This window comes from Protomyctophum bolini (genome assembly GCF_963924005.1).
Source record: "Protomyctophum bolini genome assembly, chromosome: 23".
In the NCBI taxonomy this organism is placed as follows: Eukaryota; Metazoa; Chordata; class Actinopteri; order Myctophiformes; family Myctophidae; genus Protomyctophum; species Protomyctophum bolini.
Window position 1 is genome coordinate 29,455,870 of NC_137884.1, and position 13,077 is coordinate 29,468,946.

The 13,077-nt window shown below is 44.0% G+C and overlaps 1 protein-coding gene across 1 annotated transcript; it reads left to right on the forward strand.

Annotated features, from left to right (window-relative positions):
* The first annotated feature begins 1,037 nt into the window (after positions 1–1,037).
* proser2 (proline and serine rich 2) lies at positions 1,038–11,576 on the forward strand. Its single transcript, XM_080757530.1, has 4 exons — positions 1,038–1,287; positions 2,494–2,699; positions 5,938–6,331; positions 6,815–11,576. Exons 2-4 carry the CDS (start codon positions 2,619–2,621, stop codon positions 8,854–8,856), a joined length of 2,517 nt encoding a protein of 838 aa, XP_080613656.1. The 5' UTR covers positions 1,038–1,287; positions 2,494–2,618; the 3' UTR covers positions 8,857–11,576.
* Positions 11,577–13,077: the final 1,501 nt, after the last annotated feature.

Here is a 13,077-nt window from a genome sequence, read left to right on the forward strand (position 1 = left end):
GAGAGGGACAACTTACTGCATCAAACTTATTTATTAGCACGACACGTTTCGCCGTGAGCTTCGTCAGGTGCAGTCCCTTCCTTGGAAGGCTTTTCTCTCTTTTTTGATATATATATATATATATATATATATATATATATATATACACACATCTGATTGACCTTGTTTATACCACTGTAAAGGATCTATATACACATGCAGTGTCTGCTGGTGAACACTAGATGGCGGCAAAACGTCGGTTTTTCCAGTCTGTCCATCCATGACACGCGACTTTAAACGATATGTAGACATCCCTGTCTCTATCTATCTATTCTATTTCTATCCAGACTAACATCATTATCTACATGGTTTATCTATTCTATTCTATTTCTATCCAGTGGACTAACATAATTATCTACATGGTTTATCTATTCTATTCTATTTCTATCCAGTGGACTAACATAATTATCTACATGGTTTATCTATTCTATTTCTATCCAGTGGACTAACATAATTATCTACATGGTTTTCAAACCTTTTCATATCAAGACCCATTAAATTCTGCATTAATTTGAGGTCCACCAAAACAGAGAGTATTTAGTTATATCGTTGGATGCTGTGTCTATGTGGTACCATTAGGTACAATTATTATTATTATTATTAAAAATAAAAAGAATGCATTTTCTCTAAATGTGTAAATGTCTTGTTAATTAAGTAGATTAAGCCAGACGTTTAAACAATATTTTAACTCTTGAAACCAAAATGTTACCAACATTCCCTGGATCTAGCAATGTGACCAGATCAGACTTGGATCTGGCAATGCCTATAATAATAATAATAATAATAATAATAATAATAATAATATAGGATCTGGATCAAAGTGCATTTTCATGATTTCTTTTCAATATTTGATTGGGAGTCAAACTCACCGGAATACAACCTGAACGAAGCCCCGCCCCTTTCCGAGGGTTGGGTGGAGTTTATGACCCACTGAAGTTGAACTGACTTACACACACACACACACACACACACACACGCACACGCACAAGACACACACGCGTACACACACTCACACCTCACATTACGCACGAGGAGATCGCCATACAGAGACCTCATGGAACCAGAAGCAGAAGGACTGTTTTGGGTTTAGTTATATATATATATTTTTTTTTTTATAGAATAGAGCGATTGTTCTCGTTGTAAACACAGTCTGTACTGTACTATGTGTAGCCGCTATATATCTGTATCTGTATGACACAGCTGAGATAGTTTGGACGGACAGTGATGCGGTCATTGAAGAACAGTTGGGTAAGACGTTTATTTGACTAAACCGATATGGGCTATTAACTGATCGAATTAACACACCTTTCAAATGTTTACATATTTAAACAAAATTGAGAGGTCTATACTATAAAATTTCATTTTTTCTTTAGACGCGTCATTCTTTTAGCTAATATGACAACACGGGACGGAATTGAGCTTCATGTCAATCAGTTTCACCAGAAACCAATGAGCTCATTCAGCTCAACCGTCCCGACGTGTTGTCATATTAGTTTGTTTTTCATATTAGCACCGTTTCACCAGCTGTTGTTTCGTCCTTTACAAACTCCAGTAGAACTCGACAATAACTGCCTCGCTGTGTTGGTTATAACTTAATAAAATATGCAGGGAATACAATACGTATAGCCTATTAAAATATTAGCAGAATATAGCCTACAATCTGTCAGCCGAAATGGATGCACTTCATATTGTGAATTATTATTATTATCATTATATTTCTAGGGTAACATCCTCTATCTTTATAGAGTTGTAGTTGAGTCAGTTGGTGTTTGCATAACATCCTGACGAATATCTGGCCTCGCATTAGCTGAATAAGCAGTACAGTATAGTATAACATACAGTATGAATATCTGGCCTCACATTAAAGCTCAGTATAGTATGTAACATATACAGTATGTACAGTAACTGTATCAGATGCTCAAAGGGATAGTTCAGATTTTTTTTTAAACTTAAGCTGTAAGAAATACTTGCCTTTAATAATATAGTGGTTGCAACTGTACATTAATTGATAGCCCGAGTCCCGTGGTGGGAGTTCTGCTCTGGTTTTGGTCAATATTAAAATATTAATATCATTTTGTGGGGGGGCACAGGGGGCCACGCATTAAATGCATAAATTAATCCACAAAACTAACGTCATTTGTATTGTTGACCTATTTCTAAAATATTAGCACAACTTTTGTTCAACTTTGACCCCTCTATCACATGGAACTATTTTTTGGGTGTAGTGATATGGACACAAAAAACATAGTTCTGTGTGAAAAATGGGGTACGAAAGTTGCACTAATATTTTTGAAATGGGTCAACAATACAAATTACGTTAATTTTGTGGATTAATTTACTTTTAATGCGTGGCCCCTGTAGAACTTAAATTAGAGTCAGTCTTACCAATATAACGTTTTATTTTTTATTTTCATGTTGCTACTGTTAAATGCCATATATTCTTCCTTTGATCAGAGATTAGATGGTTGTTCCGAGTGAGGCCAGATTCACTGCTAAGAGCGGGACTGTCCAAGAGATGTCCACAGGCCAGCTGACCTCTCACCTCTGACCTCCCACCTCTGACCTCCGACCTCCGAACCATGGACATCCACCTGCAGACCAACCCCACGCTCCACTTCAGAGTCAACGGAGGTCAAAGGTCAAACTCACGCTCCAGTGCTGTGAGTTTATTAGAGAGTTATTATTAGAGTTTATTATTAGAGTTATTATTAGAGGTTATTATTAGAGTTTATTATTAGAGTTTATTATTAGAGGTTATTATTAGAGTTTATTATTAGAGGTTATTAGAGAGTCTGCCAGAGAGAGCTTAAGGATTTATTGACAATAATGATGTAAACCTCTTTCATCTCCATTTCATTAGAAGGAGATTTAATTTGCAATCGTTTGTTTTCTGGTAGATTATTATTTCATATAATGGTTTCGCAATTATGTTTGTAACAATAACGTAATTAACTTCAGTGATGCTTGCGGAACTCGACTTCGTCTCGTTCCTGACCGCATCACTGTCGTGGCAATAATCACGTTAAACAACACCCTCTCGTGTAATATTGCAATTCCACAACAGTTACCCTTAAAACTAAGAAAATCGCTGGGAAAAAAATGACAGATGTAGTCACTACGACCACAAATGTCCAAAGAAACTAGCTAGCCTATAGCCACCGAGTTTGCTATAGCGCTCTGGGAAAACAGAGCGGCTGAATTATTTGGTTTGATCAGGTGGTGAACGGTGCTGGTTTGATCCACGGCTAGAAACCGTTTCAAGCAATCAGATTGCTTCCTCTTAACGACCTGTGGTAGAATGCTTGTTGTTAGATTGTGTGTGTCACCCGCGTGACTGAGCATTGTGCATCGTTTACACAACACCTGTAGCCCTTACGGACACAGAGAATGTACGCAGGCTTGACAAGTTAATCCCTTAGCATGCCCGGAGGATGACATTCATTCACAGAAATGCACCACAGGAGTTGGACCGGTTAAGCCATTCTGAACGGGAACTCCCTTTTGGTGTTTTAAGCATTGTGTTGTACTTTAGCTATTGAAAAATAGCAGACCTACAAGCTCATAGCGCGGCACCGAGTGCCGCGCTATGAGCTTGTATAGGTGTGCTATTTTTGACAAAAATCGTTGAAAATGTGGTGCCGAAAATCTTTGAATATATATTATTCTTTCACAGTGAACGTTTTTCACTCAAATATTTGCTTCTGTGTGTGTGTGTGTGGGGGGGGGGGGGGGGGGGGGGTGTCCCTGGAACTACATATTTTCAGATGGGGGTTCGGGACCAAATCCGGATAATAATCTGGGGGTCCTCGACGCTGACAAAGGTTGACATAGAAACTGTTTTTTTAGACAGTATTTGTATTATGGTATTTATAGAATGGATGCCAGGTCCAAACCGGTTAAGCTGCAGTTTTCAGGTCTCTCACTGACTGACACAATAACCCGTCATTGTTACTGAAACTTGTATCAGTTGAATCTCACACTGGTTTCGACAGGGTGTTGTCAGAGTGTCATCGGAGCTTTGACTCAAGGCTAATGTAAAGCCTACCATACAGTAGTATACTACTACCATACAGTGTTGACTTGCCCAAAACAACATCATTTTGGTTGAAAATCAGTCACATAAATGATCCTTAAAGGACTTGTGCCTTAATTGTCACCTGCCACCTCTTTGCTAAGTTGACCACAGAATGAAGGTCATTACCTTAAAATAATCACCCTGCGTTTGTTTTGTTTGCTGGCTGGCTGTGCAATTATAATATACAGTATGACACCAAGCATACTGTATATTATAATATACAGTATGACACCAAGCACACTGTATATTATAATATACAGTATGACACCAAGCACACTGTATATTATAATATACAGTATGACACCAAGCACACTGTATATTATAATATACAGTATGACACCAAGCACACTGTATATTATAATATACAGTATGACACCAAGCACACTGTATATTATAATATACAGTATGACACCAAGCACACTGTATATTATAATATACAGTATGACACCAAGCACACTGTATATTATAATATACAGTATGCTTGGTGTCATACTGTATATTATAATATACAGTATGACACCAAGCACACTGTATATTATAATATACAGTATATTATAATATACTGTATATTATAATATACTGTATATTATAATATACAGTATATTATAATATACAGTATGACACCAAGCATATGTTTATAAATCCATGTCGTTACACACCTGCATCTCCACTAGCTAAAGAGTGCTGGGTTGTGCCCCGAAAATAGCAGATCTACAAGCTCTCAACACGTCGCGCTGCGACGTGTTGAGAGCTTGTAGATCTGCTATTTTCACTAGTTTTGTCCAAAAGTGCTCCTCTTAGGGGATTTCAGCCCCCGCCTCTCTAACACTCTCCCCCCCCCCCCCCCCCCCCCCCTCTCACAGGAGAGGGGGGGGGGGGGGCATTTGAGCCAAACACAGGGTGGGCAGAGAGAGACGTTTGGGTTGGGATGCAGGAACAAACAGCCCTGTGTTCTCTCTCTCACTCACACACACACACACACACACACACACACACACACACACACACACACACACACACACACACACACACACACACACACACACACACACACACACACACACACACACACACACACACACACACACACACACACACACACACACACACACACACACACACACACACACCTTGAGAGAGTCAGCTCAATGGTTTGAAACAGGTTTTTCAGCTCGCCCATGAATAGAACAGGTAATGGCCGTTCAGTATCTCTACCTGCTGCTCAACACCACTAATTATGTCCATCAATGCTGACGAGGACGAGGATAGTCTACTGTCAATATGTAATCAATATTACACTTCCATGAGAAGGAGAGAGGTGGTGGAGTTAGCTGCTTCATCAGACAGTTTGAGGGTCCAATGGAGTTAAGAGGTTTCGTCTTTAAAGCACTTTTTACTGCTTTTTCCATTGGTTCAATATTTTGAAAACAACACACAGGCGTAAAGGGTGTTCAATATAGCACTGATTCATGAAACAACAGACAGACGTAAAGGGTGTTCAATATAGCACTGATTCATGAAACAACAGACAGACGTAAAGGGTGTTCAATATAGCACTGATTCATGAAACAACAGACAGACGTAAAGGGTGTTCAATATAGCACTGATTCATGAAACAACAGACGTATGGAGTTTTGAGATTTCCTCCTGACAGCAACGGAGCTTATGCATCTTGACAATAAAGCTCAGGCAGTTAATCAAAAGCTGTATATTTACCCTGTCTGTGTTTATAAATAATAATAATAATAATAAAGCTGTATATTTACCCTGTCTGTGTTTAGTCCACCGTAAGAGTTCCAAACTGTTGCTTTTTCAACCGACAGGAAGACGAGGCTCTGCAGTTCCTGAGTCAGGAGGAGCAGGAGTGCATCCAGTTCTTTGAGGAGACCATCGACTCTCTGGAGGAGAGTCTGGACCAGGAGGAGAGATCTGGACCAGAACCAGTCCAACTACACGCCCTGGAGACCAGTAGCGGTACCTCTGGTCCCAGCCCAGGTTCTAGCTCCGCGTCCAGCCCCGGTCCCAGTAGCGGTACCTCTGGTCCCAGCCCAGGTTCTAGCTCCGCGTCCAGCCCCGGTCCCAGTAGCGGTACCTCTGGTCCCAGCGCTGTGCCCCCCATGGCAGACGGACGTGGTCCCAAAGACCAGGACATCATAGACCTGCTTCAACCAGACCTGGTCCAGACCAGAGAGGCCTTTTTTGACCCCTCCATGCCAGGTATTCTGCTGAACCCACAGCCTATAAGTCTGGGCGGGAACCTCCTTTTGGTGTTTACTTTTAAGCATTATGTTATACTTAGAAAAATGTGGCGCAAATGTTTGAATATATTTATACAACAGGTCGTTTCGAGGAAGCAATCTGATTGGTTGAAACAGCCTTCTAGCCGTGGTTCAAACGAGCACCGCTACCACACCTAATCAAAACAAAGAATTCAGCCGCTCTGTTCTCCCAGAGCGCTAGCAAACTGGGTGGCTAGGCTAGCTAGTTTCTGGGGGTCCTTGACATGAAATATTGAGCACCACTGACATAGAAACATGAGGTATTTCAGAAAACTGTCAGGATTTAGAAGACATCTTTTAAATGTCGACGTCAGGCCTGGTTAAGGGTTAAGGGTTAAGGTATTTCTTTTGCCCAGATATTATTGAATGTGGAGTTAAATGTTATCTCCTGGCTATATATATTATTATTTATCTCCTGTAGATTTCCAGAATATGGTGAGAACTCCCGACAGTCACGTTGACGCGAGGTCATCTAAACGTGATCTAATGGACACGTTGCCTTCGGAGTACCACCCCCCCCTGCCCAGTAGCGGCTGCGGCCCGTACCACCCCCCCCTGCCCAGTAGCGGCTGCGGCCCGTACCATCCCCCCCTGCCCAGTAGCGGCTGTGGTCCGTACCACCCCCCCCTGCCCAGTAGCGGCGGTGGTCCGTACCACCCCCCCCTGCCCAGTAGCGGCGGTGGTCCGTACCACCCCCCCCTGCCCAGTAGCGGCTGCGGCCCGTACCACCCCCCCCTGCCCAGTAGCGGCTGTGGTCCGTACCACCCCCCCCTGCCCAGTAGCGGCTGCGGCCCATACAACCCCCCCCTGCCCAGTAGCGGCTGCGGCCCGTACCACCCCCCCCTGCCCAGTAGCGGCTGCGGCCCGTACCACCCCCCCCTGCCCAGTAGCGGCTGCGGTCCGTACCCCCCCCCTGGCAGTGTCCCCACGCCGGTCCTGATGGCCCAGAAGATGGCCCACAACCTGCGCCGCGGCAGCCTGGACTCCGATAAACCAGCGCTAAGCCACGCCTCCTCCTTCAAGCAGGGCCCGCCCACCTCCACCAAGCCCAGCCGCTTCCCCGCCAACATCAGCGTGACGCAGTCCCACAGCTCCTCCCACAGCAACAGCAACAACCAATCGATGGCCAGCGTCAGCATCCACGAGAGGCGGGCGCAGATGCTGGCCAACCTGACGGGGACGTGTCACCCTCTGGAGGCCACGCCCCCGGCCCCTCCCCCCTCGGAGAAGGACCGGAACCTTCCCACTCGCAGTGTGTCCTTCAGGGATCCCACGCCGGCCCAGTCCAGGATGGAGGCTCTGTCCAAACTGGGCCTGACCAGGAACCGCGCCAGGTCTGGAGGCAGCAGCCCCCCCGTGACCCCCCTCCCCCCCACCTCAGACACCCCCGTGACCCCCCTCCCCCCCACAGACACCCCCGTGACCCCCCTCCCCCCCACCACAGACACCCCCGTGACCCCCCTCCCCCCCACAGACACCCCCGTGACCCCCCTCCCCCCCACAGACACCACAGACACAGGAACCAGCGCCACACGTCCGAGCCAGCCTCTTGTCGCCGAGACGAGAGCACAAACAGCGGCGTTACCCGATCCTATTAGCAGCCCTGAGACCATCGAGGGAAACCCCTCGCCTCCATCAGCCGTCACCCAGAGTACCGACTGGCCTCCGCCGCCGCCTCCGCCCGAGAGCCAGCCGGCAGTCGCCCCAACGCCCCCTGGAGTGGCCTCGTTGGACTTCAACACCTACGGAGGGAAAGGCATGGTGGTGAATCCCTCTGCATCCGACAGGAGAGAGCCTTCAGTCAGCGAGGGCTGGGTGGGCCATGACGGTAAGGCCCACCCGTCGCTAGTAGTGGCCACTCTGAGCGACTACAACAGCTATGGAGGGAAGTCCAAGGTCATGACCCCCGCCCCCGCCCCCCTCCCCGACATCCTCAGCTCTCACAGAGCCCCGCCGTCCCCGGGCGGTCCCTACGAGGTGAACAGCTACGGAGGAAAGACGCGGAGCATAACGCCCTCCTCCCGCGGGAGGATGGCTCCTCAGGCCCCCAGCCCCGCCCCCAAGCCTATCCACCATCACCGTCACGGCCCCTCTCTCAGCACCCCCCAGAAGGCACCGTCCCCAGAACCCACGAGGCAGAGGTCCGTCTCCAAACCGTCCCCAGAACCCACGAGGCAGAGGTCCGTCTCCAAACCGTCCTCAGAACCCACGAGGCAGAGGTCCGTCTCCAAACCGTCCCCAGAACCCACGAGGCAGAGGTCCGTCTCCAAACCGTCCCCAGAACCCACGAGGCAGAGGTCCGTCTCCAAACCGTCCCCAGAACCCACGAGGCGGAAGTCCGTCTCCAAACCGGCCGCGTTTCGCTCACAGGGAATCACCGTCCAGTTCTCTGGACGAGGCGCCACGGACGAGTCACGCAGAGACGCCTTGAGGAAACTGGGGCTGCTGAAAGACACGTGCTAAAGTACAGTATGGACTCCCCCCCCCCCCCCCCCTGTGAGTGCACGCCGTGTGTGTGTGTGTGTGTGTGCTGTGCACGTGTGTTTACACGAGGCGTGGTGGGAGAGACATACATTTAGGAGCCGGATCTTATTTGACACACACACACACACACACACGCACGGCTCTCTCTCCATCTGTCTTGGCATGGTGACAAAAGCTACACAATGTTGGCAAAGGAGCTACAAGTGGAGTAAAAACTGATTTACTTTGTCTCTGTATATACTGTACTTTATACTGTATACTGTACTGTCTACTATACTGTACTGTATGTGTGTATATATATATACACACACACACACACACACTGTGTGTACAGTATATTTATCATCACTTTAATAATAACTGTTGACAAGGTGAAGTAAACAGGCTGTGAGGTCTGTGAAGTCTATTATATTTGTTACATGATATTTTGTATCGTCAGTTGATTTACTGACTTTGGGCATTGTTGTCAGCAGCTACTGTACTATACTGTACATTGTTGCTACAAGGTTGGATTTATTGTGTATTGTGTCACCGCTGTTCAGTGCATAGGACAGTGGTTTTCAACCAGTGGTCCGGGGACCACCAGTGGTCCTTGATGGGGTTCCAGACGGTCCCCAGGTAAATGACGGAGAGTTGGTAACCAAATGGACCCTTATCTTTAACTCTTGAGAGCGTAAACATTTTGAATTATTGTTAAACATTACTTAATTTACCAGAAGTCCACACAATGTAGAAGAATTGTTATTTTGATCAACAACATATTCTTTATTTTTGGGTCTGAGAGGCTAAATGTCATCAGATGGTGGTCCGGGGTTAACCCTGTTAGGGTTAGGGTTAACCCTGTTAGGGTTAGGGTTAACCCTGTTAGGGTCCGTGGCTCAAATTAATAAATAATGGACCTTGAAAAGGGTTGAAAACCACTGGCTTTAGGAAGAACATTCTGTGAAAGCACTTTTCTAGAAAGCACGGAACATTTACATGATAATATGGTAATAATATTATGGTAATGATATTATGGTAATAATATGGTATAATAATAATACGCGTTATTTTACACACTGTGACTTTACGAGACTTTTCGTCAAATGATGGGATAGAGTTTACAGCAGTGATAGGGAGTCATGTAAAGGTTGTTTCCCAACAGAATGCTGTCCTAGAATGACACAGATGTAATGCTAAGTTAGTAAAAGAAAAACTAAAATAGAGCTCAGTCTGGAGTTTCTTGGAAGGAGCGCACGGCTGAACTGTGTTAACTACAGAGTTGGCTGAAGGATATATTTATACCTCCCACACCCAAACCACACACTGTGGAATGACTTTAACTTGTACTACTTTTACTATGCAGATGGAATCAGACAGGGAAAAAACCCTGAACAACTCCGTAATGACGGACGCATTGTAACAAACACACAACCACCAAAACCACAAGAGTTTAGAAATACTTTTTTTTTTTTTTTTTTTGCACTGTTGTTGACAAGCTGTTCGTAGGGTTAGGGTTCATAGGGTTAGGGTTAGGTTAGGGTTCATAGGGTTAGGTTAGGGTTTATAGGGTTAGGGTTAGGTTAGGGTTCATAGGGTTAGGGTTAGGTTAGGGTTCATAGGGTTAGGTTAGGGTTTATAGGGTTAGGGTTAAGTGGTTCATGCATTGAAGCGTTCTATTTAACTGTCATCATAAACTCTGCCTGTTGTTCACTAAATCCCTGTGAGTGTTTGAGCAGTGGTTCCCAAAGGGGGGTCATTGAGGGAGTTCCAGGGGGTCCCCAGCTAAATGATAGTTTGGAAGCAAATGGACCCTTAGTATAGTGTACTAACGGGTCCATTTGTACACTTTCAGAGTTAAATTAACATTGATTTTACAATATAAATATATAAATATAAATATATATATAAATATAAATCTGGGTTAGGGTATATATAAAAATATAAAATATATATAAAAATGCCAATGCATGTCACACTGGGGATCCTTGAAATTAAAAATCTTCTCTCATGGGGGTCCTTAAGGCATATCTCTTCACATGGGGGTCCTTAAGGCATATCTCTTCACATGGGGGTCGTTAAGGCATATCTCTTCACATGGGGGTCTGTGGGCTAATTAGTATCAATTTGGGGGTCCTTGACATAAAGGTTTGGGACCCCACTGTGTTAGACAGAACATTCTTCTTGTGGTTTTAGCCAGACTCCGGCCTCTGTAAGTGTTCTACACTAACTTTCGAAGTATATTTTGCATCACACGACTGTGTTACAAGTCAGTGTGATTGTGTGTGTGTGTGTGTCTGTGTGCGTGCGCGCGTGTGTGTCTGTGTGCGTGTGTGTGTTAGAAGACAGTGTGCATTTTCCTTTCGGTTTTAGCCAGACTCCGGCCTTTGTAGGTATTTCTACAGTAACTTTTGAAGTATATTTTGTATCACACGACTGTGTTACATGTCAGTATGAGTGTGTGTCTTTTGTTTACAGACTCTGGTTCTTGTAGTTAAAACTACAGTAATTTGGAAGTATCCAGTGATGGACAGTTTGAATAATGACCCATATAATGCAGGATGAGACAACATGGGTCTTTGACATAAAGATTAATCACATTCCACAACAATATAGCCTGCGAACCCGTTTGGTTTATAAATGTTGTTTTTGTTTCTAAATGACTAAATTAATCTGTTAAATTGTGATCAGTAATTAAAGACAATCCTTTTATGATTTGACTTTTGTAGTTATTCTTCACTTCACTGTATGGATGGAATGTAAACAATGTGTAGTTCAATGATTCACCAAAGCTGGGAAATTACTGCTCTGAGCTATAGTTGCAACGAAAAGATACAAATTAACTGACCAGTTAATTAATGTGGTGGGAATAAAATTGTACTAAAGGCCCTAAAGAATAAAATGGTCCTAAAGAATGAAATGGTTCTAAAGACCCTAAAGAATAAAATGGTCCTAAAGAATGAAATGGTTCTAAAGACCCTAAAGAATAAAATGCTTCTAAAGACCCTAAAGAATAAAATGGTTCTAAAGAATAAAAATGGTTCTAAAGAATAAAATGGTTCTAAAGAATGAAATGGTTCTAAAGACCCTACCCTAAAGAATAAAATGGTTCTAAAGAATGAAATGGTTCTAAAGACCCTAAAGAATAAAATGGTTCTAAAGAATAAAATGGTTCTAAAGAATGAAATGGTTCTAAAGAAGATGACATCAGTGGACACGACCGGTCTGCTACGACTGTCCCAAACTCGCTTAAAGCTTTCTGGGCCGGAACCCCTTTTGGTGTTTTAGCTATTGAAAAATGATAATAGCAGATCTACAAGCTCAGCGCTATGAGCTTGTAGATCTGCCATCTAAAGAAAATATGGTCTATAATATATATATTCTTTCCGAGCGAACGTTTTTAACCGGAACAACATATTTTCAGATGGGGGGCCGGTAGCCAATCACAGATCATTCTGGGGGTCCTTGGCGTGAAAAAGGTTGAGCACCACTGACGTGTCAAAACTGTCACTGAATGCAAACTATTGCATGTCAACTGTACTTCATACTGTCTGAGACACTCAACTGTACTTCATACTGTCTGAGACACTCAACTGTACTTCATACTGTCTGAGACACTCAACTGTACTTCATATATACTGTCTGAGACACTCAACTGTACTTCATACTGTCTGAGACACTCAACTGTACTTCATACTGTCTGAGACACTCGTTTGGGGTGTGTACTGTAATTACACAGAAACAGACACGCCCTCAGAGTGCTCACGAGAGGACATAAGTTACACCCCGCCCCCCCCCCCCTAGAGATCTCAGCTGTTTTCATACAATACTGTACATGCAGTAATAAGAATACTGTACATGCAGTAGGCACTGATTGATGGCTATTTTATCAACTGTTACACCAACTTTGATGAGGCAGTATTGTATTGGTTTGTTCTAAAAAATATAAGGTTTTCTGAAAATGAAAAATGTAAATGAAAAATGTATATTTTTCATTCAGTTATGAGGTTTCCTCCCGAGACAAAACCAAAAGAGTGTTAATATGACAACAATATCTATGGAATGTTGTATTTTTCAAACACAGACACAAAGTAGAAGTCTAAAGTTTACACACTTTACTACAGTGGGCAGATTGGCAGAAAAGGCCCATGCAACAGAACACAGAGTATATCTAATATATCCTATCCTATCCTATCCTATGTTAACAGACCAAAATAATCA

What these genes read in the sequence shown, in the direction of transcription:
- proser2 (XM_080757530.1), top strand. Translation starts at nt 2,619, where the DNA reads ATGGACATCCACCTGCAGACCAACCCCACGCTCCACTTCAGAGTCAAC. An exon ending in CAAACTCACGCTCCAGTGCT is followed by an intron (nt 2,700 to 5,937) that starts GTGAGTTTATTA and finishes TTCAACCGACAG; the next exon opens with GAAGACGAGGCTCTGCAGTT. An exon ending in TTTTGACCCCTCCATGCCAG is followed by an intron (nt 6,332 to 6,814) that starts GTATTCTGCTGA and finishes TATCTCCTGTAG; the next exon opens with ATTTCCAGAATATGGTGAGA.